The sequence below is a fragment of the Fusarium oxysporum genome, chromosome 4, assembly GCF_000149955.1.
Source record: "Fusarium oxysporum f. sp. lycopersici 4287 chromosome 4, whole genome shotgun sequence".
Lineage (NCBI taxonomy): Eukaryota > Fungi > Ascomycota > Sordariomycetes > Hypocreales > Nectriaceae > Fusarium > Fusarium oxysporum.
Window position 1 is genome coordinate 2,621,565 of NC_030989.1, and position 24,856 is coordinate 2,646,420.

Genomic DNA, 24,856 nt, shown 5'->3' on the forward strand with positions numbered 1-24,856 from the left:
ATCTGACATTTTTGTTTGTCTGTTGTTTTGAGTTACAGAGCGTTACACATTTCCGTCATGATTCAACTGCCGGAGGATTGAAGCTTGACATTCAACGAGAGGCTGTGATTTGATGGTTTGGCGCTGCTCAGAAATGGTAGGGTGACACTGAAGGGTCCTGTAGGGAAATCGTTTCAGGGCTTGATTGATTGACAGGCCCGGGGACGGAGCCGGCACAGCTGGGGCCCCGCATCGGCGTGAGCTTCCGATCGGCTTTGATCAGCGACCGGCACATCCTAGATTGCCAGATAAATAGCATCGTTTTCAGTACTTTATCATGAATGACTATCAGTAATTAACTAAAAAACCCAAGTGATAATCTGCTCAAAATGTCATTCTGGATTGAGACAGAAGACTGGCACACTGCCGGCGAACCTTTCCGCATCGTCCAAACCCTCCCGTCAGGCCATCTACCCGATGGCGAAACTGTCGCTCAACGTCGCTTCACTGTTATTAACACTCCCAATCACCCTCTTGATCAACTCCGACAATCTCTATGCCATGAACCACGTGGCCATGCAGATATGTACGGTGGTTTTATTACGCCGCCAAATGATCTCGGTGCTCATTTCGGCGTCTTGTTCTGGCACAAAGATGGCTTTTCAACGGCATGTGGGCATGGGACCATAGCTTTGGGGTATTGGGCTGTCACAAAGGGTCTTGTTAAAGCGCCTGAAAATGGGAGTGTTGATGTCGTTATTGACGTTCCTTCTGGGAGAGTTACCGCGGAGATTGCTGTGAAGGACGGCAAGCCGGTTCATGGCGACTTTATCAACGTCAAGAGCTACCAGATTGCCAAGGACTTATCTGTCGATCTTCCATCACGGGGTGTTGATGTCAAGGTCAATCTCTCATTCGGCGGAGCTGTCTACGCTACCATCGACGCTGCTCAGCTGGGCCTCAAGGTTGAACCAAGCCAGTACATCAACTTCATCAATATTGGGCGCGAGATCAAAGCTTCTCTAGGCACAAGAGCACACTACGACACATACGATCTATACGGCGTCATATTTTTCAATGACCAAGGCACTGGACCAGCTGGAGAGGTACTCCAGCGCAACGTTACTGTCTTTGCAGATGGACAGATCGATCGCTCACCTTGTGGCTCAGGCACAGCTTCAAGAGTAGCAGTACTTCTCGCAGAAGGAAGATTGGGTGTTGGAAAGTCGAAGCTTCTGCACCGATCGATTATTGATACAGTATTTGAAGCTGATATTGTCTCTGAGGAGGAGAGCCCTGTCGAATTCCCGGCTTGTATTCCGAGAGTGAGAGGAGCTGCTAATTTGGTTGGGAGGATGAACTTCTTCATTGATCCAGAGGACATAGTTTTTCCTGGGTTCCTTCTAAGATGAACGTATTGCAAAGAGTAAGAGAAAATTGTCTCAGAAATGGCAGATTCCATCATTATTCATTAGTATATAAAAACGCTACCATAACCCATATCATGCGCTTTTATACAATCTTTTCCCAGTCCATCTATGCCAAATTCAGATTTTGTGTATACGGACTCACGAATGTGTTCCAATCATTCAAATCCCCAGTAACCAAAACCGGTGAATCCTTTTGGGTATGCAAATCTCTCATGCGCCAGACTTTGAGAATCACCGCTTTTGTTCTCTCAACATTCGCCAACGTCAAGCCTACCATGGCATCAAGAGTCTCCAATACAAGCTGTCTTCCAGATAGAAATGTGCCTTGATCACCGTGAGCGAAGATCTTGTCATCGTTCAAGGGATCTAGTTCCACGGCTGCGACGAATAGGGGGAACAGAAGTCCTGCGGCGCTGCCTTGTTGAATAAGACTGTGAATGCTATGCAGGACCTTGATGACAAGCTGTGAGACCTGTGGGGTAGAAGGATCCGCATCTCGAAGCAGACAGTGAAAGTATATCTGCACCGAAGTCTTCTTCAGATCGACACATCGTCTGACATTCTCATCCATCGCCTCAACAACGGTGATATTGGAGCTCACAAGGGTCAGCTCCCTATCAAGCTCCTCGACTTGGATCTCATAGTCTCCTTGAGACATATCTCGGGTTCTTGTCCTTGCCAGTTCAGTAATCTTGAAAATCACAGATGCCATGGCCGGACTGCAACCCATCCATGCATCGATATCCTCTGTATGATCCGGTCTTTGCCAATATTCCAGGCCAAAAATAGGTGAATTTCCACAAGCTGTTCTGCTGATGACATCTTGAAAAGCAAAGTATCGCTCTGAGAACGCAGCAAGACTTCCAAATGCCGAGTTCTTACTCGACGGAAGTGCAAGTTGTTGGCGTTTTCGCATGAAATCTTGACTTGCCCTCAGGTGGAAGACCCATCGATAGTCGCCGTTATCAAGGATTTCGTAAAGACAGAGAAACATCATTGTGGCAGGAACTTGAGGATCCAGTATGACGTCTGCCGTGACGTCTGGAGATCGAATCCTTTGTAGAAGACCGGTTAAGGCTTTGCCTTTCATCTTCATTGCTGTGCGTGTCCATGATGGATCTGTGATGCTTCGATGTCGAGCAGAGAATGCAAGAACAGATTGGACGAGAAGATCTTGCCCAGCATGGGTGAATAGAGGAGCGACCATGCTTGCGAAAGGTGATGAGAGTTGTGAAGAAGGTGTTGTGAGAGGACATAACCGTAGGAGATAGTATTCGAAAAGGCTCGTTTCAAAGGTGCTCAGTGTAGGGAATGATGATATTGAGGGTATAAGTCTTGGTGGTGATCGTGACCTCCGAATAAGCGCTGAAGACAGTTCCGTTTCATCCCTCAACTCCATAGCCTCCCTAACAAGACTCTCTTCATAATTCGGATCATGAACAAAGTCACTATAATAAGTATTGATAAAATGTCTCGGCTCAACAGCCCCAAACCCCCAAACCTTTGGCGCATGAACCTGCGGCGGTCGTCTCTGTCTCGCCCCATCCTTACACCAAACACCCTCCCTCCCAAACGAGAGCCCCTTGGCAGTAAACTCAGCCTCCCATTTTAACTGCAGCGTAGTATTGCACGACAGCCCGCGGGAGACGCAGTTCCGACATGCAGGCTTAGCTTCGTCGCATTTTACCTTGCGGACCCGGCACGTTTGGCATCCTGACCTTGTTCGTCTCTGGACGGGGCCGGTTTTGCCGGGGGGACGGCGGCGCGGCATTGGGGGGGAGATGGGACACGGAGCAAAAGTGCCGGGAGACGGAAGAGGATTCTTTTGCTTATGAGAGTGAGTGGTTGATCGTCTGATGGGGATAGTGGAAAAGCGGGGGGAGTTTTGGAGGAGGAGACGACGCTATGGATGGGGCCATCACCTGATGATAGCGAATGGGCGATTAAACCGGTTTAGATCGGGCCACGAGCCAATCAGATGTACAGTGTGAATCAGTGATTCGGCTGGACCTTCGACGACATATCTCGGTTGGACCTTCAATGGAGGCGACAGTATTGGGCATTTCCTATATCTTTCATGATCCGAGCTGATTATTCCCATTCTTTATCCATTGTATCACTAGCATTGCATTCTCACAATCACTATAATGGCCTCAACTCTCACCAAACAGTCCCAAATTCTCATTGTTGGTGGCGGAACTTGGGGATGCTCAACTGCCCTCCATCTCGCCCGTCGAGGTTACACCAACGTCATTGTTCTCGATGTCAATCGCATCCCGTCACCAATATCAGCCGGGCATGATGTAAACAAACTTGCTGGCGGACTTAGTAAGACACTCTATCACAAAACACTCAAACACTGTATTAACAGACCAGGCACTGCCGATAGCAAAGGTGATGATGAAGACTCAATCTGGAAAGCACTTAGCTACGCCGCAGCTCAAGGCTGGCTCCACGACCCTGTCTTCCAACCATTCTGCCACAATACAGGCTCTGTCATGGCTGGCTCAACACCAAAGTCTATCAAGCAGCTAGTAGAAGATGAGATCGGTGACGACATCGACCAGTATACACCTCTCAACACAGCAGAAGATTTCAGAAAGACCATGCCTGAGGGTATTCTGACAGGCGACTTTCCAGGCTGGAAGGGATTTTACAAGCCCACGGGTTCTGGTTGGGTTCATGCTCGAAAAGCCATGAAAGCTGCTTTCGAAGAGAGCGAGAGGCTTGGTGTCAAGTTTATTACTGGTTCTCCTGAAGGAAAGGTTGAGAGTCTGATCTTTGAAGATGGTGATGTTCGAGGTGCCAAGACAGCAGATGGAAAGGAACACAGAGCGGATCGAACAATCCTGTCGGCTGGCGCTTCAGCGGAGTTCTTCCTGGATTTTGAGAACCAGATCCGCCCTACCGCGTGGACGCTGGGCCATATCCAGATGACACCAGAAGAAACCAAGCTGTACAAGAACCTGCCACCTCTTTTCAACATCAACCAAGGCTTCTTCATGGAGCCTGATGAGGATCTTCATCAACTCAAAATGTGCGACGAACACCCTGGGTACTGCAACTGGGTTGAAAAACCAGGTTCAAAACACCCCCAATCCATCCCTTTCGCAAAGCATCAAGTGCCAATCGAGGCTGAACGACGCATGAAGCAGTTTCTGAAAGATATCATGCCTCAGCTTGCAGATCGGCCGCTTGTTCATGCTCGAATCTGCTGGTGCGCTGATACGCAGGATAGAATGTTCCTGATCACCTACCATCCTCGACATCCCTCACTCGTCATTGCTTCAGGTGATTGCGGCACAGGATATAAGCATATCACATCGATTGGAAAGTTCATCTCTGACTGTATGGAGGGTACGCTTGAGGAAAGGTTTGCTAAGTTCTGGAGATGGCGACCAGAGAAGTTTACCGAATTCTGGGGCAAGGATCCCTTGGATCGGTTTGGAGCTGACGATAGGATCATGGATTTGCCCAAGAGTGATGTAGAGGGATGGACAAATATCAAGAATGATAACTAAGTGTTTTGGTTAGAAGGGAAGCTGAGAATAAAATCAATGTTTCAAAAGTTCCCCCATGATGTATCCACTTAAAGACATTGGCGGCATCGCGTAGCAGGACCAAGACTCCCTTGGTAAGAGCCTTCCCGGACATTTCCTTGAGGAAAACCAGCAATGTTCTGATATCTCTTTATAACACGATTCATGAAACCTCTTCCACTGAGGCATTGGAAAATGCTTCTTCAAGCCCATCTTGCAACTGGATCCCACCATCATCTGAATTCTCGCTAGACGTGACATCATAATCCGATTCGCTGTCTGAGAAGGGCACAAGTCCCCAGTAAGCTTTGTTATCATCTTCCATCAATACCCAAGCTGCGATCTGCTTCCGTGGGCAGGATAGGCTATGATAATGATTGCCATCTTCGCAAAAGAACTCAAAAGAAGACAAGCTGACGCCGCAACTAAAGCATTCCGGTTCTATCAAGCACATCTCACAAAATTTGCACAGGTTCGAGAGCCCCGGTTGCTGAAAGGGGTATGCCGTGTTTTGTCTGGAGGATGGCCACGGCTGATCGTCCCAATAGGGACAGTCGCGCTCCCTCCCTTGCCACAACTTTTCAAAATCTCTACGCGTATATCCTGACGTATACCGTGCTTTGCGTGGATGATATCTCCGAACTCTCAAAATGTCGTAACCGAAATAAGATAGAGCTGCATCCCAGAGATCGCCTTTCGCTGAAGGATTGAAAAGGGAACAAGCTTCACATGTGGCATTATAAGCATAGTGTGCAGCCAGATATCCATCGTCATCGACAGCCCATACATTACCACCATTTTCTATCAAAAACAATAAAAGGTCCATGTATTCCGGTATGCACTCGAGCCAAAAGCAATCTCCAATCATCAGGTGGTGTAGACCTGTTTTCCCATGAAAAAGGCTATTGATATCGTACCCTTTCTTGAGGAGATTATGAATTTGTCGGCGTGCCTGATGTGGTTCGTAACTCATTGAAATAAAACTTTCAGCGCAAACTATTGGGATCAAATCTTGATTCCTCGTGTCGCTTGAATCGGCATAAGCAAAAGGACTTATGTAAAGCGTCTGTTCCATTCTGAGGCAGCTGATCTCGTTCTGTTTGGGCTTAGAGATATATCTAGGCTAAAGACGAAACACTCACATCATCACTGGCAATCCGCTGTATTACAGTTTGAGGTCCCCGGACCTGTAAAGTAATATCGGCTCCAGCAAAAAGCAATGCTTCGTAATGCTCCGGTGCTCTGTCGTGCTGAAGGGCCATGTGCGATGGAGTTCTGTTATGATGTTATTCCGAGCTGATGATTGCTTGGGACAGTTTTCATACATCTGGCTGTCACTCCCTGGTAGAGCTGCAACTTCATCGATATCCAATCCTTGTTCAATTAGGAATTTCAATACCCGGAGATTTCCCACTGAGTGCTGTATTAAAAAAAAAAAAAAAAAAAGTCAGCGCCTTCGGTTACAAATTTGACGGCTGAGACTTACGTGGAGTAATGACCATCCATCTGTATCGTGATCATGGATATTGGCTTTCCCTCCCTCAATTAGTTGAAGAAGGTCTTGGACTGAGCCGTTTCGGGCTGTGTCAAAAACATGAGAATCTTTGGGTAGAATATTGCAGACCATAACGCAAGGCAGCATGCTGCTGAAACTGTTGAATAAAAGCTGCCCCTGATTCACCGACAAGCTGAGCATCTTCTTTGTGCTTTTGGATGTGTAGGTAAGTTTTGCGATGAAGTCTCTTCTGTTTTCACTTTTTCCCTGTTCCCTTTCGATTTCAGAAGATGGTTTTCGACGTCTCTTAGCTGCCGTGACTGTCATAACTCCATCATCTGTTTCGATAGTTTTTCGTTTCCGTTCTTGTGAAATTAAAAGCTGTTCGTTCGCTGGTCTCCACAATCTTGTTGCTCCTGAAGAAGTAAGTAACACGATCAGATATATCACTTAAACGTACCGGTTTGATTGATCATCATGGATGGAGAAGAGAGGATGATATTTGCCATAAGCGCAAGTTCTTTCGAAACGTCTTGGCGACAATTTTGACAGGCACCTTCTGACTCGGCAGGTTCTGCATCATTCCGGATACATTCCAGAAGATGCTCAATGTCTTTCAGAAGCTCTTCTGAATTATCGGACTCGACCACGCATGGCTTCTTCTCTAGTAGTCGCATTAAACGATTGATACTCTCATCCAATGGTGTATCCGGTGAACAGTCCATCTCTTCGTCGTCCACCTCCATCACCCTTGCCGAAGTGGATGGCGGTTTCCCCTTGGTGACTAGAGTAGCTGCATTGGTTATTTGTAGGGCTGCGATATTTTGTTTTAGTTGTTTGAGATCGTTCAAGATTTGGGTAGATTGCGTCGCAGTCAAAGACATTTGTTGCGCCTGGATGAGATGGAGCCGAATTGTGAGATGTTGCACATGGCCTTGCACCACATGGCGGATATGATCGAGATCTTTTTCTGAGAAACATAGCTTCAGCTTTCTCCAGAGGCGACCTCTTCGACCATCCGAGGTTGAAACATCAAAGGATTTCAGCCCAGAGTCAAGTTCAGCCAAGTCGTCTTTACATTTCTTCGCCGAACCTTCCAACTGAGACTTATCGACATCATCGATAAAAGCAAAGGATACTTGCTTTAGCCGTTGCAGGATACTCTCGAGCTGCGCAATCTCATTGGTGAGGAAACGAATGACCTCAGGGCCATCTTTGATGGCCGAGAGTGCCAAATGGATTGATTGAGTCACCGAGAAAGCGACGGTGATAAAGGTGAGAATGCTGGCACCAGCGCCGACAGCTTCCATTTCCTCGGATATTACTGTAAAGGGAATTTGAGACGGAAGAGCTAAGGTGGTTGGGAGAGTGCAAGGTTGAAATAGTCTGCCCAGAGAGAAAAGTTCAGCTGGGCTGGTTTATGTAATTGCGAAATTCAGCGCGGCAAGCACAGCCTGATTTGTGACTTTTAAAGGTACTTCAACTGCTGTCAGCCCAACTTGTCCCACAAGAGCTAAGCCACCACTTAAAGCTCAGGATGCAGGATACGGAGAATATATTCCAGCACTTCACATCCAATCATTTGGATCAGGCTGTAGCACTCGAGCGGTGAGCTAACAGGGCAGATTCTATGGACAGTATGCGAGCATAGAAGTTGTCATTCTATTAGAACTTACTACTAGTCACATGATAGTTTCAGTAATAGACTTCTCATTTCTATTGGCGTCAGGGTCTGTTCTTGGGCGCTAAACAAGTTAACTCAATCTTCAACCAGTTTGAGACTAACCGTGATCAGTGAGCAAACTCTACTTTGAACAGGACTCTGTAGACCTCTCAGTACATAAACACAATTGCGGATAGTGATTAAAAGCGAGGCTTCTGTGAATGTGAAATCTGCTTGGAGATTCTCTGTAGGTTCCTTGGAACTGGACTTTTGTTCTGATACAGAGACATATGAGACTTGTGATTCCTATAGCAAATGTACTGAATATACGTCATATACGGCTAAGGTATTTCAGAGTGATTAATAGCTAAGATGGATGTGATACCTGTAGGGGAATATCTATAACTCCCCGACTTGAACGCCAATTCCCCTTCCTCAGTCATAGCACACACATTCTTCATCGCAACATCAAACAATACAACGACCAGAAAACATCCTACAAAGAGCCCAATCGCATACGAACCGTCTTCTTGGAAACACTTCTTACGCACACCAAGCCAAAATGTGCACCAAATATATGAGAACATGTCTTATATGTCATCATGAGGAGTTTATTAGGTGGAGCCAATGCAATCCTTATACTCTCTGGCTCACACATGGTCAAAATCCCGCCTCAACCGAACCTAGTGCCGCCTGGCATAATCAATCAGGTCTTCCAGACATCGACGAGGTGCCAATGGATTTCTTCACATCGACAACATGTCCCAACGAGGCATGCCCGAGTAAGAACTGAGGGAGTGAGGAGGAGAATAAGGAGAGCTAGATATGAGAAAGGTTAGCAAGGAATCACTATACTAGCTATATATCATAAGACATTCTTTAGCTCTGTGAACTTCGAGCTTCCCTATCGATTATGAATGGTCTGAGCTCGTGTCTTTAATTAGTTTTGGATCTTTTCTCGGCAATACATCCATGCTAGTAGCATTGTCACAGCGACCCTTAATCTGAATTACCAGATACTCAGGAGTGGCATCAGAAAACTTCATAACTACAATTATCATCCACTGCTATCATCATGTTCCGACCCAAAGAGCCCTTTGAGGGCCAAGAGACGATAGATGCACGTCTGATTGAAACTAATGAAGGCACATATGTGTTATCGTTACAATGCGTCAAATTTCCGAAAGCTCGGTCCGACGATTTTATAAAATATCTGCTACGTGAATGGGAACGAGGTGGTGCTGTCATTCTAAAGAACGAAGAGCTTCTAAAGGCGTTGCAAAACGTTGGACACGGAAAGATGGCCAACTGAGTCTATTGAGGGAATTCTACCTCCTGCTTCCGTAACTCGTTTTCATACAGGCCCGATATATGCCCCCGAATGAAAACTTCAAGTTCCTAGATCTTGACCCTAAATTGTAATTAATTATAGTGGGCCATGGACATTTCTCCGGGATGACATCGGTGTTTAGACGACGGATGACGAGTGGTTCTATCTCTCCCTCCTTTACTACCTACTGAAACAGAACAAAGACGGCACTGTGGAGTTTCCACGACGAGTTTTCGAATTGTATCTTCGCTTGCAGGTTGTTTTTGAAGCTGGCGGAGAGAAAATTAGAGTTGTAGTCAGTTAAGCAAGACCTATGACTGCTAGTACTATCCATTTTAACAAAGACTTTCAGAGACTGGCTGAGGGATCAACCACTTGTCCTCACACCCAACGTATGGAAAACTGCCGGCCAGTGCTATGGCAAAGCCCCGAAGAATCCATCCAGCGTGATCTCTAGCTCAATGCTTTCCCCGCCACCCAAAGAATGGGAAGTCTCCAATTTTGAACTTGCCGCTCTTGAGAAGTTCTACAGGGAAACGCTACAGATCATGGATGGAGAGGTTAAATCGATTCTCTTGGAGTTCAACAAAGATCCCGATTTCAAGAGGGCGAAGCAAGTGTATCACGCTCTGTAGATAATGGAACCAGGCCTGGCGAAGGATGATGTCAAACAGATCAGGTAACGCTACTTGACTCTGTAGAAACTAATAGACTGACTTTGATGAAGGCCATTTTTCGAAGAGAAACCACGCCTCAAGTTGTCTGAGAAATGCCCTGAGAGGTTCCTTTCGACCGAGTATGTCTGGGCACCAAAGTTAATAAATCGACGCACTGCAAGCGAGACTTGTCCAGAGCTCGAATCATTCTTTACCGAACTTTAGGGGTTGCCAAAACCGACATCAACGTTGTCTATCTTGAGCTTGTCAACTTGGACCGCCGGACGATGTTCGATCCCTACGATCTACCCGAGGAACAAGTTAAAAGACTTCTCATACAACTGAGTGAAAGGATTCCAAAACTCGGGCATTTAATTGCTCAGGAACAACTCCGTGAGAAAAGAAATATCCCCAGTATATGGAAAAGACGGACATGTTCGGTTGTTTTCAGCCTCGAAGCCTTTCCACATCATAGACAGGGAATATCTAAATCATAGCTTCAGAGGAAAGGTAAACGTCCTCGATATTGATCACACTACCTTTTGGCTACTAGAACTTTTCTTTGTCTGGATGGGTTTTCAGAGCAGGTTTCATAGAAACAACCTTATCATGGAACCTGCTTCCTTGACTCCTGGCTCAGTGAATTGGCAGGCAACGCCAGTCATGGATCCAGAGCGAGTTGATGGATTCTTGCGGTAAGAACCAATACCCTAACTGCCACCCCGTTGTCTAATGCCTGAAAGCCTCGCCGTTCATTTCAGGAGGTTCCGTACAAAAAATACAGAGGAGATAGCCTCACTTGAGCGGCATTTGGAAATGACCAAGATCCATTACTAGGACGAGGGCGACATGAGATGCGTGTTCATCAAGGGACTTCCCTCAACTTCTTATGAAACTCCATTTCCGCCTTTCTATATTCACAAACGTCGAAATCACGGGTTGAATATCTACATCTCAAAACAGTCGGCTGAAGTCACGACTTCAGTTGAGCTGCCTCGCTCTTTGGCTGCGTGGTTGATGGGAGATCCCAAGCATCCAGATGCAAAGCAGGCCGATCCAAAACTCATGTACCGCGTAGGAACTATACTCAGGGTTAGATATCACAAAATTTCTGCTATCAAGGATATCCTTGATGGAGAAGGTTTTGTTGATGTTGATACACTGCAATGTTCTATTTATCATCCCCAGAGCCAGTGAGTTCCTATGAAACTCATTACCAATAATCCTTGCTAACTGTGTAATAGGAAGCAAAAGTCACCTCGCTTGTTCTCCGCTCAACCGCCCTCGCTCGTGTCCAGTCGTTCGACTCTAGATTCCAACCGCACTTCGACACCAGCGCAAGTCTATGACTTGTCTGAGCGAGTATGGTCGTTGAGCTTCCAGGAGAACGAGGACAGCAGCACCACTGAGGATTCAGGCTGGGTAAAATATTTTTAGTGGGTAACAAAGCCCGTATGTATCTTGAATTCATAGTCGCGATGTCTTCATACGCAACCCTTCGTCTCTGGCGGATTTCCGCATCAGTTCAATCCCTCACCCCAACGCCGCCGCTTCCCAACACAAACATTCGGACTTACTTCACGTCCTTCATAAGCTCGCTGTCCTTATCGAGCTTTGTCCACTTGTCTTTCCCATCTGGAATATCAACCACTCTCTGAGGGTAGAAGATGTGGCACCTTGACCTAGTTAGCCCCATAATAACACATATCTTTGACAGCATAACTTACTGTGGCTGGAAGTTCTCTCGTAGCTGAGGCGTGTCCAGGTTCAAGAGCGTAGGGAACAGAAGCACCATGTTTCGTCCCTCATCCATAATCCAGCTTCCGCACTCAGCACATCCGACCTTGCAGGGAAGAACATGCTCATTCTTCTTGGACGAAGTCTTGTAGAAGCGAAGGTTCTTGACACCGTTCTCAAAGGAGAGGTCTGTCTTTTTGAAGATAGCCGCCCATTGGAAAGGAGCACCTGAATATCATTAGCCGCTGAACATGTAGTGTACTATTGAGTGAAGTACCGTGGATCTTCTTGCAGTCTATGCAATGGCAGTATTTCGACGCAAGAGGCTTGTCGCTGTTAAGCCAATACTGCACCCGACCGCAGTGGCACGAGCCATGAACCTTCTTTTCAAAGTTCTCTCGCTTCTCAGTAGCTTCATCGGGTCTTGTGTAGGGAGGTTGAGTCTCCCAATCATCATGGTTATCATGGGCGAATTCGTGCTTGTGCCCTTGCATATGCTTCTCGTCGTCGTCAGCGCCCATTGTGATAGATAGATATGATTATTCTTGGCAACAAATGAATAAAGCTGGTACCTAGATCTAAATTGAAAAGATACGAGATTTAGGATTAAAAAGAAATCTGGGGTTTTGTAGAAATGGTCGCGTGCCCTTGATCGACGTGGCGCACGGTTGTCGTCATAGATATATCATGACAAGTCTCCATCATGACCCTCATATTTTTTTGCTTCTCCCTCGATCCGATCACTCGCTAGGACCATTTCCTCCTCGATATATGCACCATTCAACATGTCATTGATCATCTCGGCCCACTTCCACGGCTCCCCGATCTGAGGGCTTGCCTCCGTGACACTATTGTAATACTCCCAGCCCATTATTCCTCCGATCCTCGGGTACCTGCTCACCAACTCTTTGAGACACGCGCGCAGCTTTGCTTCTTTTACGTGTCCGGAGCAATTTGCCGGGCTTGTTACTAGCCCGATGACGACTTTTTCCTGCGGCCAGCCGCGCGCAATTATCGTGTCGTAGTCGCGTGTTTTGCTCATGTCACCCCAGCCGCAGTAGAATTGCGTGTTGTACCACGCGATTCGCGAGCCAAGTCCCTTTTCGAGCTCTTCCATGTTGAAGCCTCCGAGATTCTGCCTGTTAAGCAAAGCTGGTGCGACGGGCGCGAGGGTGATGAGGAAGGATTGTCCAAAGTCTGTCTTGAGGTGATCAATCAGACGGACAACGCCTCCAAGCGACATGGCCTCTTCAATATCGAGGTCTAGTCCGTCGAAACGCGCCCACGCGATCATCTTGCGCAGAGGTTGATACCATCTGCGAAAACCCTCCAGCGACCCGTCCATTTTGGTGTATGACCCTTGAGCTGCGCCTCCAAGCATGCCGAGGACTTTTACACCGGCTTCTTGAAGTTGACGGACTTCATCCCAGAGGGGAATAAACTTGTCTGCATCATATAGATCATCATTGAGGGTGATGCGCTCAGGCGTGTTGAGGTGGATAGCCGCGATAATGACGTGTGTGACTCCGGTGGCTGGGAGAATTGAAGGTTGAAGTGAGATGTATTTATCGTCTTTGTAATGCGTCTGATGGTAAAATATGATTCTCTTGTAAGGCTTCGGCTTCGAAGCAGGATCAGTGTGAGGAACGATCATTTTGTTTAAGTAAGGCGCTTATACTTGTCGGAAGACGCGGTGCAGCGATGGCATTTAGCGTGCACTCTCCAAGTTCGGCAGTGTTGGTAGAGTCAAGCCACCAAAATTAGAGTCTCTCATTGGCCTGGCTGGATATGAGCCGGATTTAGGAGTTCTCAAGCCACTTATATTGAGTTTGACAACTTTACCTCAGGGTGCAAGAAAACTTCTGACCTTAAATTAAGATAATAAAAATAGCTGGTCTAAAGGTCTGCCCAGTTTACGCAAAGCTTGCCTAAGTCTGTTCACAACTTAGGATAGAGGTACTAAGTTTTCTTGCCTGCCCTAGCCTTATTCAGTCTCAACGAATAGATCAAGGCAGGGCCTTGTGAAGAAAAGCAAGTTCCTTACACTTTGAGACATGAATACATTATCTATATACGTGAGTATTTCATTTGTACCTTGAAGGGTTGTGACGTGTCCACTGCGCAATAGAAATAATAGAAATCCCTACGGAGATAAAGATACCACCGCTACAGAGTCACATCTCACTGGCAAACACCACGGTAAACCCTCTCGACTATCAATACAGCTACATATCTACAGTCGATCACGGTGGTACTTTGTTGAGAACTACAAATTCTTTCGTCCACTTGATACACATATACGAGGGTTATCCTGTCAGATACGATACGTTGGATGCTTGACGAGATAGATTTTAGGACCCTGATAAATGCCCGTCTTTTATGCCAGTTCCATATTGTGGATAATCTCGGCTATGCTAACTAATGAGGACGTGTAGAAGCCTTACATAACTGCCGGGTTGCCTAGTATTCCTTATCTTGTCGATCACGATATCGCCGAGGTGGGAGGTCTTGTCTAACGCGGCAATTTCAACCCAATCTTCGACATGTTTTCTAATTCCGATTGACGATAATTTCGACATATATACATACAGAAATCAATTAGACCACTTCCATACCAATTTCTGTCTTACTATTTCAGATGTCGCATCAATGGTCAAAGTTCAACCCCTCTCGAAGTTAACGACATTGATGCTACATGACCCCACTATCCCAAGTCTTGCCAGCTTCCTTATTAAGCTAATCTCTTCCGTGCCAAGACATCTTTTTCTTGTTGATTTCCCCCGAAGTCATGCTTAAATCTATGCTAGTTCTCTGATGCCTGACGATCTTTTGAATCTGAGGGGAAATTGAGCGCGGAAGCAAGAAGTAGAGCCGTACGTAATGAGCTACCTCTTTAGGAAGCAACCTCTGACCATGCAGGCTATAAAAGCACGTATTTCCCTCGTCGATCAAGTTCTGTAGAGGTATTCAGCTTTCAGGTCTTCAAAATGTTGACAAAGACAATCTTGTTCAGTATCTCGGCCGCATCTGCCGTCAATGCCTTTCAATATGGCTACAACCACGTAACCGTACGGAAAGACATCCCTTTAGTAGCAGCAAATTTCAAAGATGTCGATATCGATCTGTATTCGCCAGCCTTCCTCGACCCTGAGAGTCGACAGTCAGGTTTCAAGAATGGAACTCAAGGGCCGACCTCTCACGAAGACATGGGTAGCACAAGTCCGAAGCACTCCAATGAACCCACGCTGACAACGTGCAGAGGCCTATATGGAAAGCATTGCTTCAAAGAACGACTATATGACCTATCAAACAGCAAACTTTACATCCGAAGAACTGAGATCATTCCCATTTGTCAAGCTCTCATCTTCAAAGGGTCCAAAGACTACAGACAAGGTCCGAGTTTGGGTTCAAGGCGCTGTACATGGCAACGAGCCAGCTGGTGATCAATCCCTCCTCGCTCTGCTCGGCAAATTCGACAAAGACCCCAAATGGGCCTCAAAGATTCTCAAGAACCTTGATATCGTCATCTTACCTCGGTACAACCCCGACGGTGTTTACTATTTCCAGCGTGTGCTCGCAACGAATTTCGATCCTAACCGCGATCATACTAAGCTTGCACGACAGCAGACTCGTAATATCAAGCAGCTTTTCAACGAGTTTGCTCCGCATGTTGCCATTGATATGCATGAGTATGGTTCATCAAGTCGATATGGTAACTATGTTCAAGCTTCTGATGGTTTGTTCTCTGCTGCGAAGAACCTGAACATCAACAAGAATATTCGAGAACTCTCTGAGAAGCTGTTTGCCAAGAACATTGGTGATGCTATGGTCAAGGCTGGGTTGAGATGGGAGCCGTATGTGACTGGTAGAACTAGCACTGATCCTGATTACGTGCCCAAGTAAGTCTTATGATTTTCGTTTTACGATTTCCGTCACCTGACTTGCAATAGGCTCGATGAAGCTGGCTCCGATGCCAAGATTGGTCGCAATGCAATGGGTCTCACCCAATCCATCACATTCCTGATCGAGATGCGAGGAATCGGTCTGGCCGACCAAGAATTCCAACGCCGAACTGCCGCTGGCTTGACCATGGCCAGCTCCATCATCGAAACCGCTTCCAACAACGCCCAAAAGGTGTTCAAGACCGTCGAGGGCGGTATCAAAGACTTCATCAAGTCCAAGGAACCCATCGTCATCACTGACTCAACAAAGTACAGCACACGAATGTTCCAGATGATCGACTATACGAACGGCTCAATCGTCAAGGTTCCTGTTCAGTTTGCGTCTACTACACCAACTACTGCGAACCTGACTCGCTCTCGGCCGGAATCTTACCTTATCCCTGTTGCTTGGGCTGATATCGCCAAGCGCCTTGAGGTTTCTGGTCTTGAAGTCGAGACCCTTAGTAAGCCCTGGAGCGGTGCAGTTGAAGCATTGAATGTTACATCTTCGGAGCTCAGCAGTTCGTACTACGAAGGAGCTGTGCTTGCTACTATTACAACTGAAACCAAGAAGCGACAGCTTACTTTGCCGGCTGGCAGCTTTCTAGTCAGTACCAGGCAGAAGAACGCGGGGCTGGCTCTGAATGCATTAGAACCTGAGAATATTGATTCTTATGCTAGTTTCAACATTGTCCCTCTTGAAGTTGGAGATGAGTATCCTATCTTTAGGGTTGTTAAGGGTTAGGGAAGGATTTAGGTCTGACAGAGTATTCGATTCTTCTTAAACGGAAACTTATATATAGCCTTTCAACATGCCAAATCAAATATAAATGATCACACATTGAGTATTTCTCTGGGTTCTATAACCTCGTTAACGGTAATTTCAGTCTGAATACCAGTATTCTAGAATTATGCCAAATACATCGTTGACGTTCCTTTTCCCCTTCGTCCTTCAAGCCACAATGGAAATTCTAATTTGAAGGTAATGGAGTTTCCTTTTCCCAACTTTATGAATAGATATTCCTTGGATATCGGTTTCGCGGAGTATTGGCACGGCATTCGGTATCTTTTGCCGATCCGCATCTAGCCTCGACTACCCTCCACCAAGCCAAAATACTGCTATTCCAAATCCAGAAGGCCGATGGAGACGATGCTGCCGTGCAACAGCTGTAAGGCCATTTATCAAGAGTTATCATGAACTTTCGTGTCATTGGGTGCATCTCCTCACTTTCCCTTCCTCTTTGGGATGTAGCTATCTCGAAGACGATAGCTAAGTGCGGAGAGTGGCTTATACATATCATCCGATATCGCCAACTCTGTATTCTCAACTCATTCACATATCTTTTATATGTTGATATTCACAATGAGGTTTCTTACCCGGCAAACAGCGTATACGATTGCAAGAACCACCCTTCGCAGCAAGAAACCACTATCCAGCTTTAGCCGTGCTGGTGTTTCAACACTTCACGCCAAGATCAACAGCCCTCCACCACGAATTGTCAAAAGTCAAGGATGTTGGCTGGAAACAGAACAAGGTCATCGGATCTTGGATGCATCTTCAGGTGCAGCTGTCGTATCGATCGGACATAATGAGTCAAGAGTCAAAAACGCCATTTCTGCTCAACTGGACCAGGTAGCATATTGCTACAACCCATTCTTCACTACAGAAGCAGCAGAGAAGATTTCTAGTTTCCTGACTGAGTCTACCAATGGGGCTATGTCCAAGGTTTTCATAGTCAGCTCAGGTGCGCCTTTTGTCGAATAAGTAATTCAGCTGTCTCTAACAAGAATCCTAGGTACTGAAGCTGTTGAAGCAGCTTTAAAAATCGCCCGTCAGTATTTTACAGAGTTACCAACACCACAGCCATCCAGGACGAAGTTCATTGCTCGCAAGCAATCGTATCATGGTAACACGCTTGGATCTTTGGCAGTAGGAGGCCACAAGGCCCGACGTGGCGTGTACGAACCTATTCTTGCAACCAATGTTTCTCATGTCTCTCCATGCTATCCTTATCGAGAGATGAAAGCGGATGAAACAGAACAGCAATATGCTCAACGACTAGCCAAAGAGCTAGATGATGAGTTTCAACGTCTCGGCCCTGACACTGTTTGTGCATTTATCGCTGAAACAGTATCTGGAACCTCATTAGGCTGTGCACCTCCAGTGCCTGGGTACTTCAAAGCTATCAAAGAAGTATGCGAACGTCACGGTGCTCTTCTGATTATGGATGAAGTCATGTCTGGAATGGGAAGAACAGGCACGCTCCATGCTTGGGAACAAGAAGGTGTAGTGCCAGATCTGCAGACTGTTGCTAAAGGTCTGGGGGCTGGTTACATGCCTGTGGGAGCCTTGCTTGTCGGTAACAAAGTTGCAGACGCTCTTGCTAATGGCTCAGGAGCTTTCTCTCACAGTCAAACTTACCAGGGTCATCCTGTTGCATGTGCAGCCGCGTATGCTGTGCAGACTGTTATGAAGGAAGATAATATGCTGCAGAATGTGCAAGATAAGGGCAAAGTACTGGGTGAGATGCTCAAGGAGCGACTGGCAGGGCACAAGAATGTGGGAGATGTCCGTGGACGAGGACTTTACTGGGGCGTAAGTTGAAGCATCGATAGTTAAAGGCTTTGCTAACTGTGTCCAGTTGGAATTTGTTCGTAACAAAGAGACGAAGGAGCCTTTTGATCTGAGCGAACAAATCGCTGGAAAGCTGCACAAGGCTGGGCTGGGAGCCGATCATGGTATTTCATTGATTCCAAGTACCGGCTGCCTCGATGGTGTTCAAGGAGATATGGCGATCGTCTCTCCACCTTTCACAATCACGAAGGAGGAGATCGAGTTGCTAGTTGACAAGGTCGAGAAAGTTGTCACTTCTGTCCTAGGAGCATAGATCATTGCATTACAAGGCTGTTTACCGAATAATCACATTATAAAAGCCTGCGTCGGTCCACCAAGCAAACTCGTCCACCTTATCGAAGACTGCGACGCCCAAATCTCCTTAACCTGATCAATAGCCCTCAACAGATTCCAACATCCCGTCGTATTATGCAGCTTGACCAACTTATCCAAAAAGAACTCCCTATGATCTGCTGTCGAGCTCTCGGCCGCCACGATGAAATACGGCCAAGCTAGGAGATGTCTTCCCACGATATCGACGTAAGCGTCGACTTGGCCTAGTGATTGTTTGAACCTTTCGATCATGGGGACTGTTTCTGAGGATGGGGGGTTGAAGATGGCGCGTTGGACGTAGATGTCGCAGGCCCATGTTGTTAGGGAGGCGAGTTGGGAGAGAAGGTCTTTCAGTTCAGGGTGGAAACGGTCGCACCATGTTATGAATTCGAGACAGGCCTTTTGCTGGGCTTGGATGAAGTGAACGCCGTTGGTTTCGTTGAAGAGAGATTCTCCAAAGAGACAGACTCTGAGGAGATGTTAGTGTTTGTTGGTCACTTGTCCTTGTGATTATCCATACCTTAATATCTGCATCTGTAGAAACCTCCTGAGGTCAGAGGTTCCTTCGCCCGCATTCTTCGCAAGTGCGTTAACTACCACCCGCAGCGAACCATAGATAAGTCTGAAGTTGTCGCTTCCACTGATCATCTCCCGAATATGCAGCAGAAGCAACGCAGTGAGTGCAGAATCATCGTCTTGAGGTGCACACTGATGAGACCGCATGATAAGTTCTCGGACAAGAGATCCATAAGCCGCTGGATCTAGTGATATTGCGGTGCCATTTTGTAGAGAGAGATGCTGTTCGACAACAAGAAGAACTGCTTTTCGGACTAGAGGGTCTGTTTCTGCTCTTGGTAGTACGAGATCACGATATCCGTTGAAGCCCATGTTTATGACTGCGATGAGTTGGGCGATGTTATTTGAGACTTTGGATAGTTAGATGTTGTCAAGGACTCAAGGACCATGAAAGGAAACTTACAGTAGCCAAGACAGAACCTGGACTTTGGATCAACGTGATCTAAGCCCCAGTCGATAGATACTGGTGCGTGATTCGACACAACCAATTCCTGTATCCCATGTTCTTCCTCAGTTGTCGTATCGACTTCAACAGAGAGTTGCTCGAGAGACTCATAGCCACTTGCGCGAAAGGGATCGTTGCGTCTTTTGCAATTTGAGACCGAGGTCGTGTCTGTAGACTTGATCTCTAAGCCATCAACAACAGGCAACGATTTGCCAACAAACTTTCCACGGGCGGCAATGCCATCATTGAATCGATATCGTAGACCTAATCCACTGCACTTGATGCCTTTGGCAGAACATTTGCCACATGTTGGCTCTCTCCGATCACAGTCTATGCGTCGACGAGAGCACTGGTAACATCCTTACGATTAGGTCAGTCTTGGCTGGCTGAGTTACTGTGGATTGCGGATATAATTACCTCTGACTTTGGGTCTTTTCTTTACTTTGTCCGACTTCGGAGGCGTTGCGGAGGGCATTGAGTTGGGTTCCGGGTGTGGCGAGGACACAGTTCTATGTGGTGCGTGGATGTGTCGCTGATATCACGCCTTGTTGTTCAAAGGGAATGGCACCTCGCAGTATCTTGTTGACTTGTAACGGGATTGTGATGAGTATGAGGAAGCAATTGATGAAGAAGTCTGGTATCGCAATCAGCAAATTGTCGTTATCGCGTCGAGATACCAACGAGATGCTATTTCGAGTTAGTGCATGTCGTTCGCCCTGGCGCACAAGGCGGGGTAAGCTATTCCCGTGTAGGAAATTCGACACGAAGATCGAATCGCCATTGATAACTCGGGCAATAGAGAATTGATACGCCTCAGGGAGCAAGAAAACTTCTGACCCTAAACTTAGGTGCTTTAAAATAAGTTATGAAAAGCTTTCCTAACTCTGCACTAAATTTACCTAAGTATTTATATCATTTAGAAAAGACGTTCTGAATTTTCTTGCCTCCCCTTAATAGGTACTTCGTCAGCGGTTGATAGACTGGCTATTCACAAACACGTCCTAGAACGATAATTGCTTGGGTGGCTTTGGCAAGACATTATCTCTCATGAAGGTAAGAAAAGGCTAGAGCCATCAAGACTTACCATTGGTAATAAGAGGATTACTATATCTCCAAAGTCTCTAGGAACCCGTTGAGATGGGAAACGTAAGAGTTGACTCAAACAGATTCTCTTTGAAGAGTTGTAGGAAGAGACGGCATATCTGGTTGGTAATATCTAACTGGCGACTTCTCATGGAAAATAACACAGAATCAGCAATCACAAAAGCTTCACGAGTTGGCTTTCATGAGAAGTAAAGAGCTTCATCATACGCTAAATGCCAGCGTATGTGAAGAAGTATGGTCCATAAAATAGTTTCTAGGTGGTAGGCTAGTTGGGGAATCTCAAATCTATCATTCTATTGCTGAGATCTCGCTGTTATGGCTTCATCGACCTCCTGGCAACCCAAAACTGCGCATTGTACGCACTCTTCGTCAAAGCCTTATTGTTAAACCCATAAACAGCTTCCATACTTCTAATTGTCCTCCCCTCAAACGTCAACGGTCCACAGCTCTCCTCCGTGTCAAGATACTCAAACCCCATCGCCTCAGTGACCTGAACAATCTCCTCCAACGTCAACTGCACAAACGGTCCAGTTCCATAGAGCAATGGTCCAAGGTTTACCCAGTGTCCATCTGGTTTCAGAACCTTTTTGATGGTATCGAGATAGCTCATTAGGTTGCGTGCTGTGTCGATGAAAAAGTATGTTACTATTATGTCGTAGTAGCCGGTTTTGTCGTTGAAGACGGTTGTGAAGTCGCCTTCTGTAAGGACCACGGATGTTGAGTTGAGGGATGTGTCGGGGAAGGTAAGTTCGCGAATCATATCGGATTCTGTGGCGTGGTGGGACCAGCCGTCGATGAAGGGGTGGAATGAGTGGGTGTTTTGAGCGCGGTTGGCTTCGATGAAGCGGTAGGCGATGTTCATATACATGGACCATTCGTTCACAGTCACCTCGAATCCTGAATATTGTTAGTACTGAATTATTGTCTCAGACAAAAGGCTAAAGCATGATGAGATGCTGCGGTTTGCAAGCGTTTCTTACCTCCAAGTCTTGCAATATCATGTCCAAGTCGTCCCAGACCCGATCCAGGAACAAGAACCTTTACCGGACTCTCATCATCTCTCACAGGAAACAACCCCTGAAGTGTTTTCACGAGGCAAGCGAAAGTCTCCTTTCTCTCAGATTCTCCCTCTTCTGTCCAGTCTCGAACATAATGCTTCAATGCTTGAGATACAGAAATCTTATCCGCAAGCCTCCCTGAAGATTGAGCAGCACTGATATGCCTTTGAAGCTCCTCTTCATTAATACCATAGAAGGTCATGGCATTTTGAACTATGACATCACAGAGCTCCTGGTTCTTCTTCAGAAGAGCGTTTATGCGAGTGAACTTTTTGGAGTAGTTGACTTGATGTTCTAGTAACTTTGTTCATGTTAGAGTTGCGAAAATACGCGTGAACAAGGCAAACTCACAGATTTTTGAGCTCGAGAAACATGTTTATAAAGACCCTCAAATCGATCAACTTCAGCCTTTTGGCGCTCATGGTATCTTCTGTATCCGTACAATGCATCAAGCAATCGATGTCTTGGATGCTGAGCATTCCAATTCCCCCATCCTATCGCCATGCTCTTATCCAACTTCTTCTTGGCTTCGACATGACGAGGAGTATCAGGGTTACAGGAGAACTGCTCTAGTGAAGTGACAACAGACCCGGACTGTGATCGACGGGTTAGCTGGGGGAATGTGGTTGTCGCGGTGAGCATTCTCTTCCGAAGTTTGTATGCGATGAGGAGCAGGAATAGCAGGAGACAGACCAGGTTGGGGATGGAGGCGAGATTAGGGTTGTTTTGTTTCAAGGCGTCTACCTTGATGTTCTCGTCTGCAGATGTGCATAACGGTGCGAACAGGAGGGTGAGGGCCATTGAGGCGACCAGGTGTGGCTTCATACTGAAGTGCAGTGCAATAGAGGGGTTTGGAGGAAATGATGTACATTCACGTTGAATGAATACAGTTTCAATTTTATCAAGGTTATGGTTAGTCACAGGCACCGCAAACTCATCGCAAGTACCTACCAGCCCGTTTTACAGACTTTTTATTCCCGTTGTCGAGGAATAAAAAATAAGAGTTGCCTGATTCGTTTCTTGGCCGAGCACTGCAGTGGCAGAGTGGATACGATTATTTGTGGTCGTTGGTGGGGTTGTCCAGGGGATCCAGTTTTTAAGGTGAGGACCTTGATGGGCATTGCCAAGAGAAGCCTCACGATGAGCTACAGGGACATCAACGACAGGGACTTGGGTTCTCTTTTATCGTGATCCTTTAGGCTATAGAGACGTTTTAGTTGTTGGTGTGAGCAATGTGGCTGGTTGTAATCGAGATTAGAGGGGTGCTGAGTACCTGACTAGCATGCCTCTACTGACTTGCACTTACACGAGGTGTTGGATGCATCTTGACAGACGGTGACCAACGGTTGAGCCGTCATCTCAAAGCCCAGCTGAGCGATCCAGTTCGAGGACAATACGCCCCAGCAGAGTCTATAGAGCTCGTAATACCCCCACGCGCTTACAATGGATCTCTCAATGCGTCCATTATTCCCTCCCCGACAGCCCGTTCCTTGCTAGCCCAACACTCGCATCCTACGAACCTCGCAAGTGGCAAGGCAATTCTCTTGGCAGAGCCTGTGAATCACTCTCTTTCTCTTATTGCAAGGGATATAAAAATTTCCTCTCCCACTTGTATCTCACCTCAACATTCTCTCGCTCACATCAACATTGACATCTCTCACGCGCATCCAAGATGAAGACCACTTCTTTCGCCGTCGCTCTTCTCGGCCTCTTCCCCGCCATCATGGCCCAGGCTCCCTCGCCTACTGAGTCTGTTGGTTGTGAACCCCATGGTGATCACTGGCACTGCGAGGCTGCTCGTACTGATGCTGTCGCTGCTACTTCTGAGGCTGACCATGACCATGACCATGATCACTCTGCCGGTGCAACTGAGGCTCTTGCTCCTTCGCCTACTGAGTCTGTCGGCTGTGAGCCTCACGGTGACCACTGTATGTTCTTCACTCCCTTCATTTCGCAACCGCTTATTTACATGGATGTCTAGGGCACTGCGAGGGCGCTCGATCTACCCTTGCGACTGAGGCCAAGGTCACTGAGTCTGAGCATGACCACGACCACGACGATGCTACTGGATCTGGTTCTCTTGCTCCCTCTCCTACTGAGTCCACCGGCTGTGAGCCCCATGGCGACCACTGGCATTGCGAGGCTGCCCGCACTGGCGTTGAGGCCAAGGCTACCGAGTCTGAGCACGATCACAGCCACTCCGCTGGTGCTTCCGCTTCGCTCGCTCCCTCTCCCACCGAGTCCGTTGGCTGCGAGCCCCACGGCGACCACTGTACTTTTCTTCCTCCCATCACTCGTAATCGCTTACTGACTGTTTAGGGCACTGCGATGGTCCCGCTACCGCTGCTTCAGACAGCACTCCCACTTCCAGCGACTCAGCTGCTGTTACCGACAACGCTGCCATCGGTCAGATGATCCCTCTGGCTGGCATGGTCGCTGCCGCTGTTTTCGCTCTTTAAATTGTGAGGTTGAGAATGGATGATCTGGGGATGTCCGTGTCGAGCCCTAGGTTGATGCAGTGGAAGATAGAAAGACGCACTTCATGTAAACTTTGTTTCTTGATCTTGATGGACTGGAAGCATTTTGACTACTGGTCTAAAGATGGGACGTAGATATGTTCCTTAATCACGACTTTTACCTGACCTTGCTTTGAAGTTGTTGCGTTATGGGTGAGTGTTGGTTGTCTTGTATGACTGATCTCTTCGAATGAAGAGCCAATCCAATCCTACAAACGTCCTCCATAAGTGCTTTCAAAAGTTGTTTCAGTACACATTCCCAAAGTAAGTATCACAATTCAACTAAAAATGTTCGCGTAATTGACAGCTGAGCCTCACTCAAACAAACCTTCACCTTCACCCTCACGTCACACGTCACACGTCAAAACAACCTCCTCAATAGCGCCGCACCCAAAATTACCCATAAACATAACCTTGTTTTCCATCCCTCCCCTACCCCT

The 24,856-nt window shown here is 46.9% G+C and overlaps 13 protein-coding genes across 14 annotated transcripts; 7 read left to right on the top strand and 6 right to left on the bottom strand.

The window, feature by feature from the left end:
* Window positions 1–275: 275 nt before the first annotated feature.
* On the top strand, window positions 276–1,514 carry FOXG_03798 (uncharacterized protein). Its single transcript, XM_018381665.1, has one exon. The coding sequence runs from the start codon at window positions 369–371 to the stop codon at window positions 1,389–1,391; it is 1,023 nt and encodes a 340-aa protein (XP_018238211.1). The 5' UTR covers window positions 276–368; the 3' UTR covers window positions 1,392–1,514.
* On the bottom strand, window positions 1,329–3,298 carry FOXG_03799 (uncharacterized protein). The gene has a single exon (XM_018381666.1). The coding sequence runs from the start codon at window positions 3,178–3,180 to the stop codon at window positions 1,516–1,518; it is 1,665 nt and encodes a 554-aa protein (XP_018238212.1). The 5' UTR covers window positions 3,181–3,298; the 3' UTR covers window positions 1,329–1,515.
* Window positions 3,299–3,433: 135 nt separating this feature from the next.
* On the top strand, window positions 3,434–4,983 carry FOXG_03800 (proline dehydrogenase). Its single transcript, XM_018381667.1, has 2 exons — window positions 3,434–3,737; window positions 3,786–4,983. Exons 1-2 carry the CDS (start codon window positions 3,557–3,559, stop codon window positions 4,928–4,930), a joined length of 1,326 nt encoding a protein of 441 aa, XP_018238213.1. The 5' UTR covers window positions 3,434–3,556; the 3' UTR covers window positions 4,931–4,983.
* An 889-nt stretch (window positions 4,984–5,872) lies between these two features.
* FOXG_03801 (uncharacterized protein) lies at window positions 5,873–7,753 on the bottom strand (the record flags this gene model as incomplete). The annotated part of the gene is made up of 4 exons (XM_018381668.1): window positions 5,873–6,223; window positions 6,274–6,368; window positions 6,435–6,859; window positions 6,904–7,753. 4 exons carry the CDS (start codon window positions 7,751–7,753, stop codon window positions 6,067–6,069), a joined length of 1,527 nt encoding a protein of 508 aa, XP_018238214.1. The 3' UTR covers window positions 5,873–6,066.
* A 2,144-nt stretch (window positions 7,754–9,897) lies between these two features.
* On the top strand, window positions 9,898–10,071 carry FOXG_18660 (uncharacterized protein; the record flags this gene model as incomplete). The annotated part of the gene is made up of 1 exon (XM_018398797.1): window positions 9,898–10,071. One exon carries the CDS (start codon window positions 9,898–9,900, stop codon window positions 10,069–10,071), a length of 174 nt encoding a protein of 57 aa, XP_018238215.1.
* An 870-nt stretch (window positions 10,072–10,941) lies between these two features.
* FOXG_18661 (uncharacterized protein) lies at window positions 10,942–11,529 on the top strand (the record flags this gene model as incomplete). The annotated part of the gene is made up of 2 exons (XM_018398798.1): window positions 10,942–11,285; window positions 11,337–11,529. The coding sequence occupies 2 exons, from the start codon at window positions 10,942–10,944 to the stop codon at window positions 11,527–11,529; spliced, it is 537 nt and encodes a 178-aa protein (XP_018238216.1).
* Window positions 11,530–11,559: 30 nt separating this feature from the next.
* On the bottom strand, window positions 11,560–12,350 carry FOXG_03802 (uncharacterized protein; the record flags this gene model as incomplete). Its single annotated transcript, XM_018381669.1, has 4 exons — window positions 11,560–11,596; window positions 11,670–11,768; window positions 11,820–12,057; window positions 12,107–12,350. The coding sequence occupies 4 exons, from the start codon at window positions 12,348–12,350 to the stop codon at window positions 11,560–11,562; spliced, it is 618 nt and encodes a 205-aa protein (XP_018238217.1).
* Window positions 12,351–12,368: 18 nt separating this feature from the next.
* On the bottom strand, window positions 12,369–13,556 carry FOXG_03803 (chitinase). Its single transcript, XM_018381670.1, has one exon. The coding sequence runs from the start codon at window positions 13,481–13,483 to the stop codon at window positions 12,515–12,517; it is 969 nt and encodes a 322-aa protein (XP_018238218.1). The 5' UTR covers window positions 13,484–13,556; the 3' UTR covers window positions 12,369–12,514.
* Window positions 13,557–14,593: 1,037 nt separating this feature from the next.
* Window positions 14,594–16,587, top strand: FOXG_03804 (uncharacterized protein). Its single transcript, XM_018381671.1, has 4 exons — window positions 14,594–14,702; window positions 14,749–15,039; window positions 15,089–15,728; window positions 15,780–16,587. The coding sequence occupies exons 2-4, from the start codon at window positions 14,817–14,819 to the stop codon at window positions 16,513–16,515; spliced, it is 1,599 nt and encodes a 532-aa protein (XP_018238219.1). The 5' UTR covers window positions 14,594–14,702; window positions 14,749–14,816; the 3' UTR covers window positions 16,516–16,587.
* A 371-nt stretch (window positions 16,588–16,958) lies between these two features.
* On the top strand, window positions 16,959–19,388 carry FOXG_03805 (uncharacterized protein). Its single transcript, XM_018381672.1, has 3 exons — window positions 16,959–17,515; window positions 17,567–18,366; window positions 18,413–19,388. Exons 1-3 carry the CDS (start codon window positions 17,119–17,121, stop codon window positions 18,656–18,658), a joined length of 1,443 nt encoding a protein of 480 aa, XP_018238220.1. The 5' UTR covers window positions 16,959–17,118; the 3' UTR covers window positions 18,659–19,388.
* FOXG_03806 (uncharacterized protein) lies at window positions 18,561–20,401 on the bottom strand. Its single transcript, XM_018381673.1, has 4 exons — window positions 20,156–20,401; window positions 19,697–20,098; window positions 19,238–19,643; window positions 18,561–19,186 (listed from the first exon to the last, which is right to left on the bottom strand). The coding sequence occupies exons 1-4, from the start codon at window positions 20,211–20,213 to the stop codon at window positions 18,691–18,693; spliced, it is 1,362 nt and encodes a 453-aa protein (XP_018238221.1). The 5' UTR covers window positions 20,214–20,401; the 3' UTR covers window positions 18,561–18,690.
* Window positions 20,402–20,932: 531 nt separating this feature from the next.
* FOXG_03807 (uncharacterized protein) lies at window positions 20,933–23,033 on the bottom strand. Of its 2 annotated transcripts, XM_018381675.1 has the most exons (4): window positions 22,594–23,033; window positions 22,252–22,494; window positions 21,823–22,201; window positions 20,933–21,739 (listed from the first exon to the last, which is right to left on the bottom strand). In XM_018381675.1, the coding sequence occupies exons 1-4, from the start codon at window positions 22,723–22,725 to the stop codon at window positions 21,156–21,158; spliced, it is 1,338 nt and encodes a 445-aa protein (XP_018238223.1). In that variant the 5' UTR covers window positions 22,726–23,033; the 3' UTR covers window positions 20,933–21,155. The 2 variants fall into 2 exon arrangements, with proteins under 2 accessions (XP_018238223.1, XP_018238222.1); XM_018381674.1 differs by having other exon boundaries at window positions 22,252–23,033.
* Window positions 23,034–23,316: 283 nt separating this feature from the next.
* FOXG_03808 (uncharacterized protein) lies at window positions 23,317–24,775 on the top strand. The gene is made up of 3 exons (XM_018381676.1): window positions 23,317–23,828; window positions 23,882–24,172; window positions 24,220–24,775. The coding sequence occupies exons 1-3, from the start codon at window positions 23,573–23,575 to the stop codon at window positions 24,357–24,359; spliced, it is 687 nt and encodes a 228-aa protein (XP_018238224.1). The 5' UTR covers window positions 23,317–23,572; the 3' UTR covers window positions 24,360–24,775.
* Window positions 24,776–24,856: the final 81 nt, after the last annotated feature.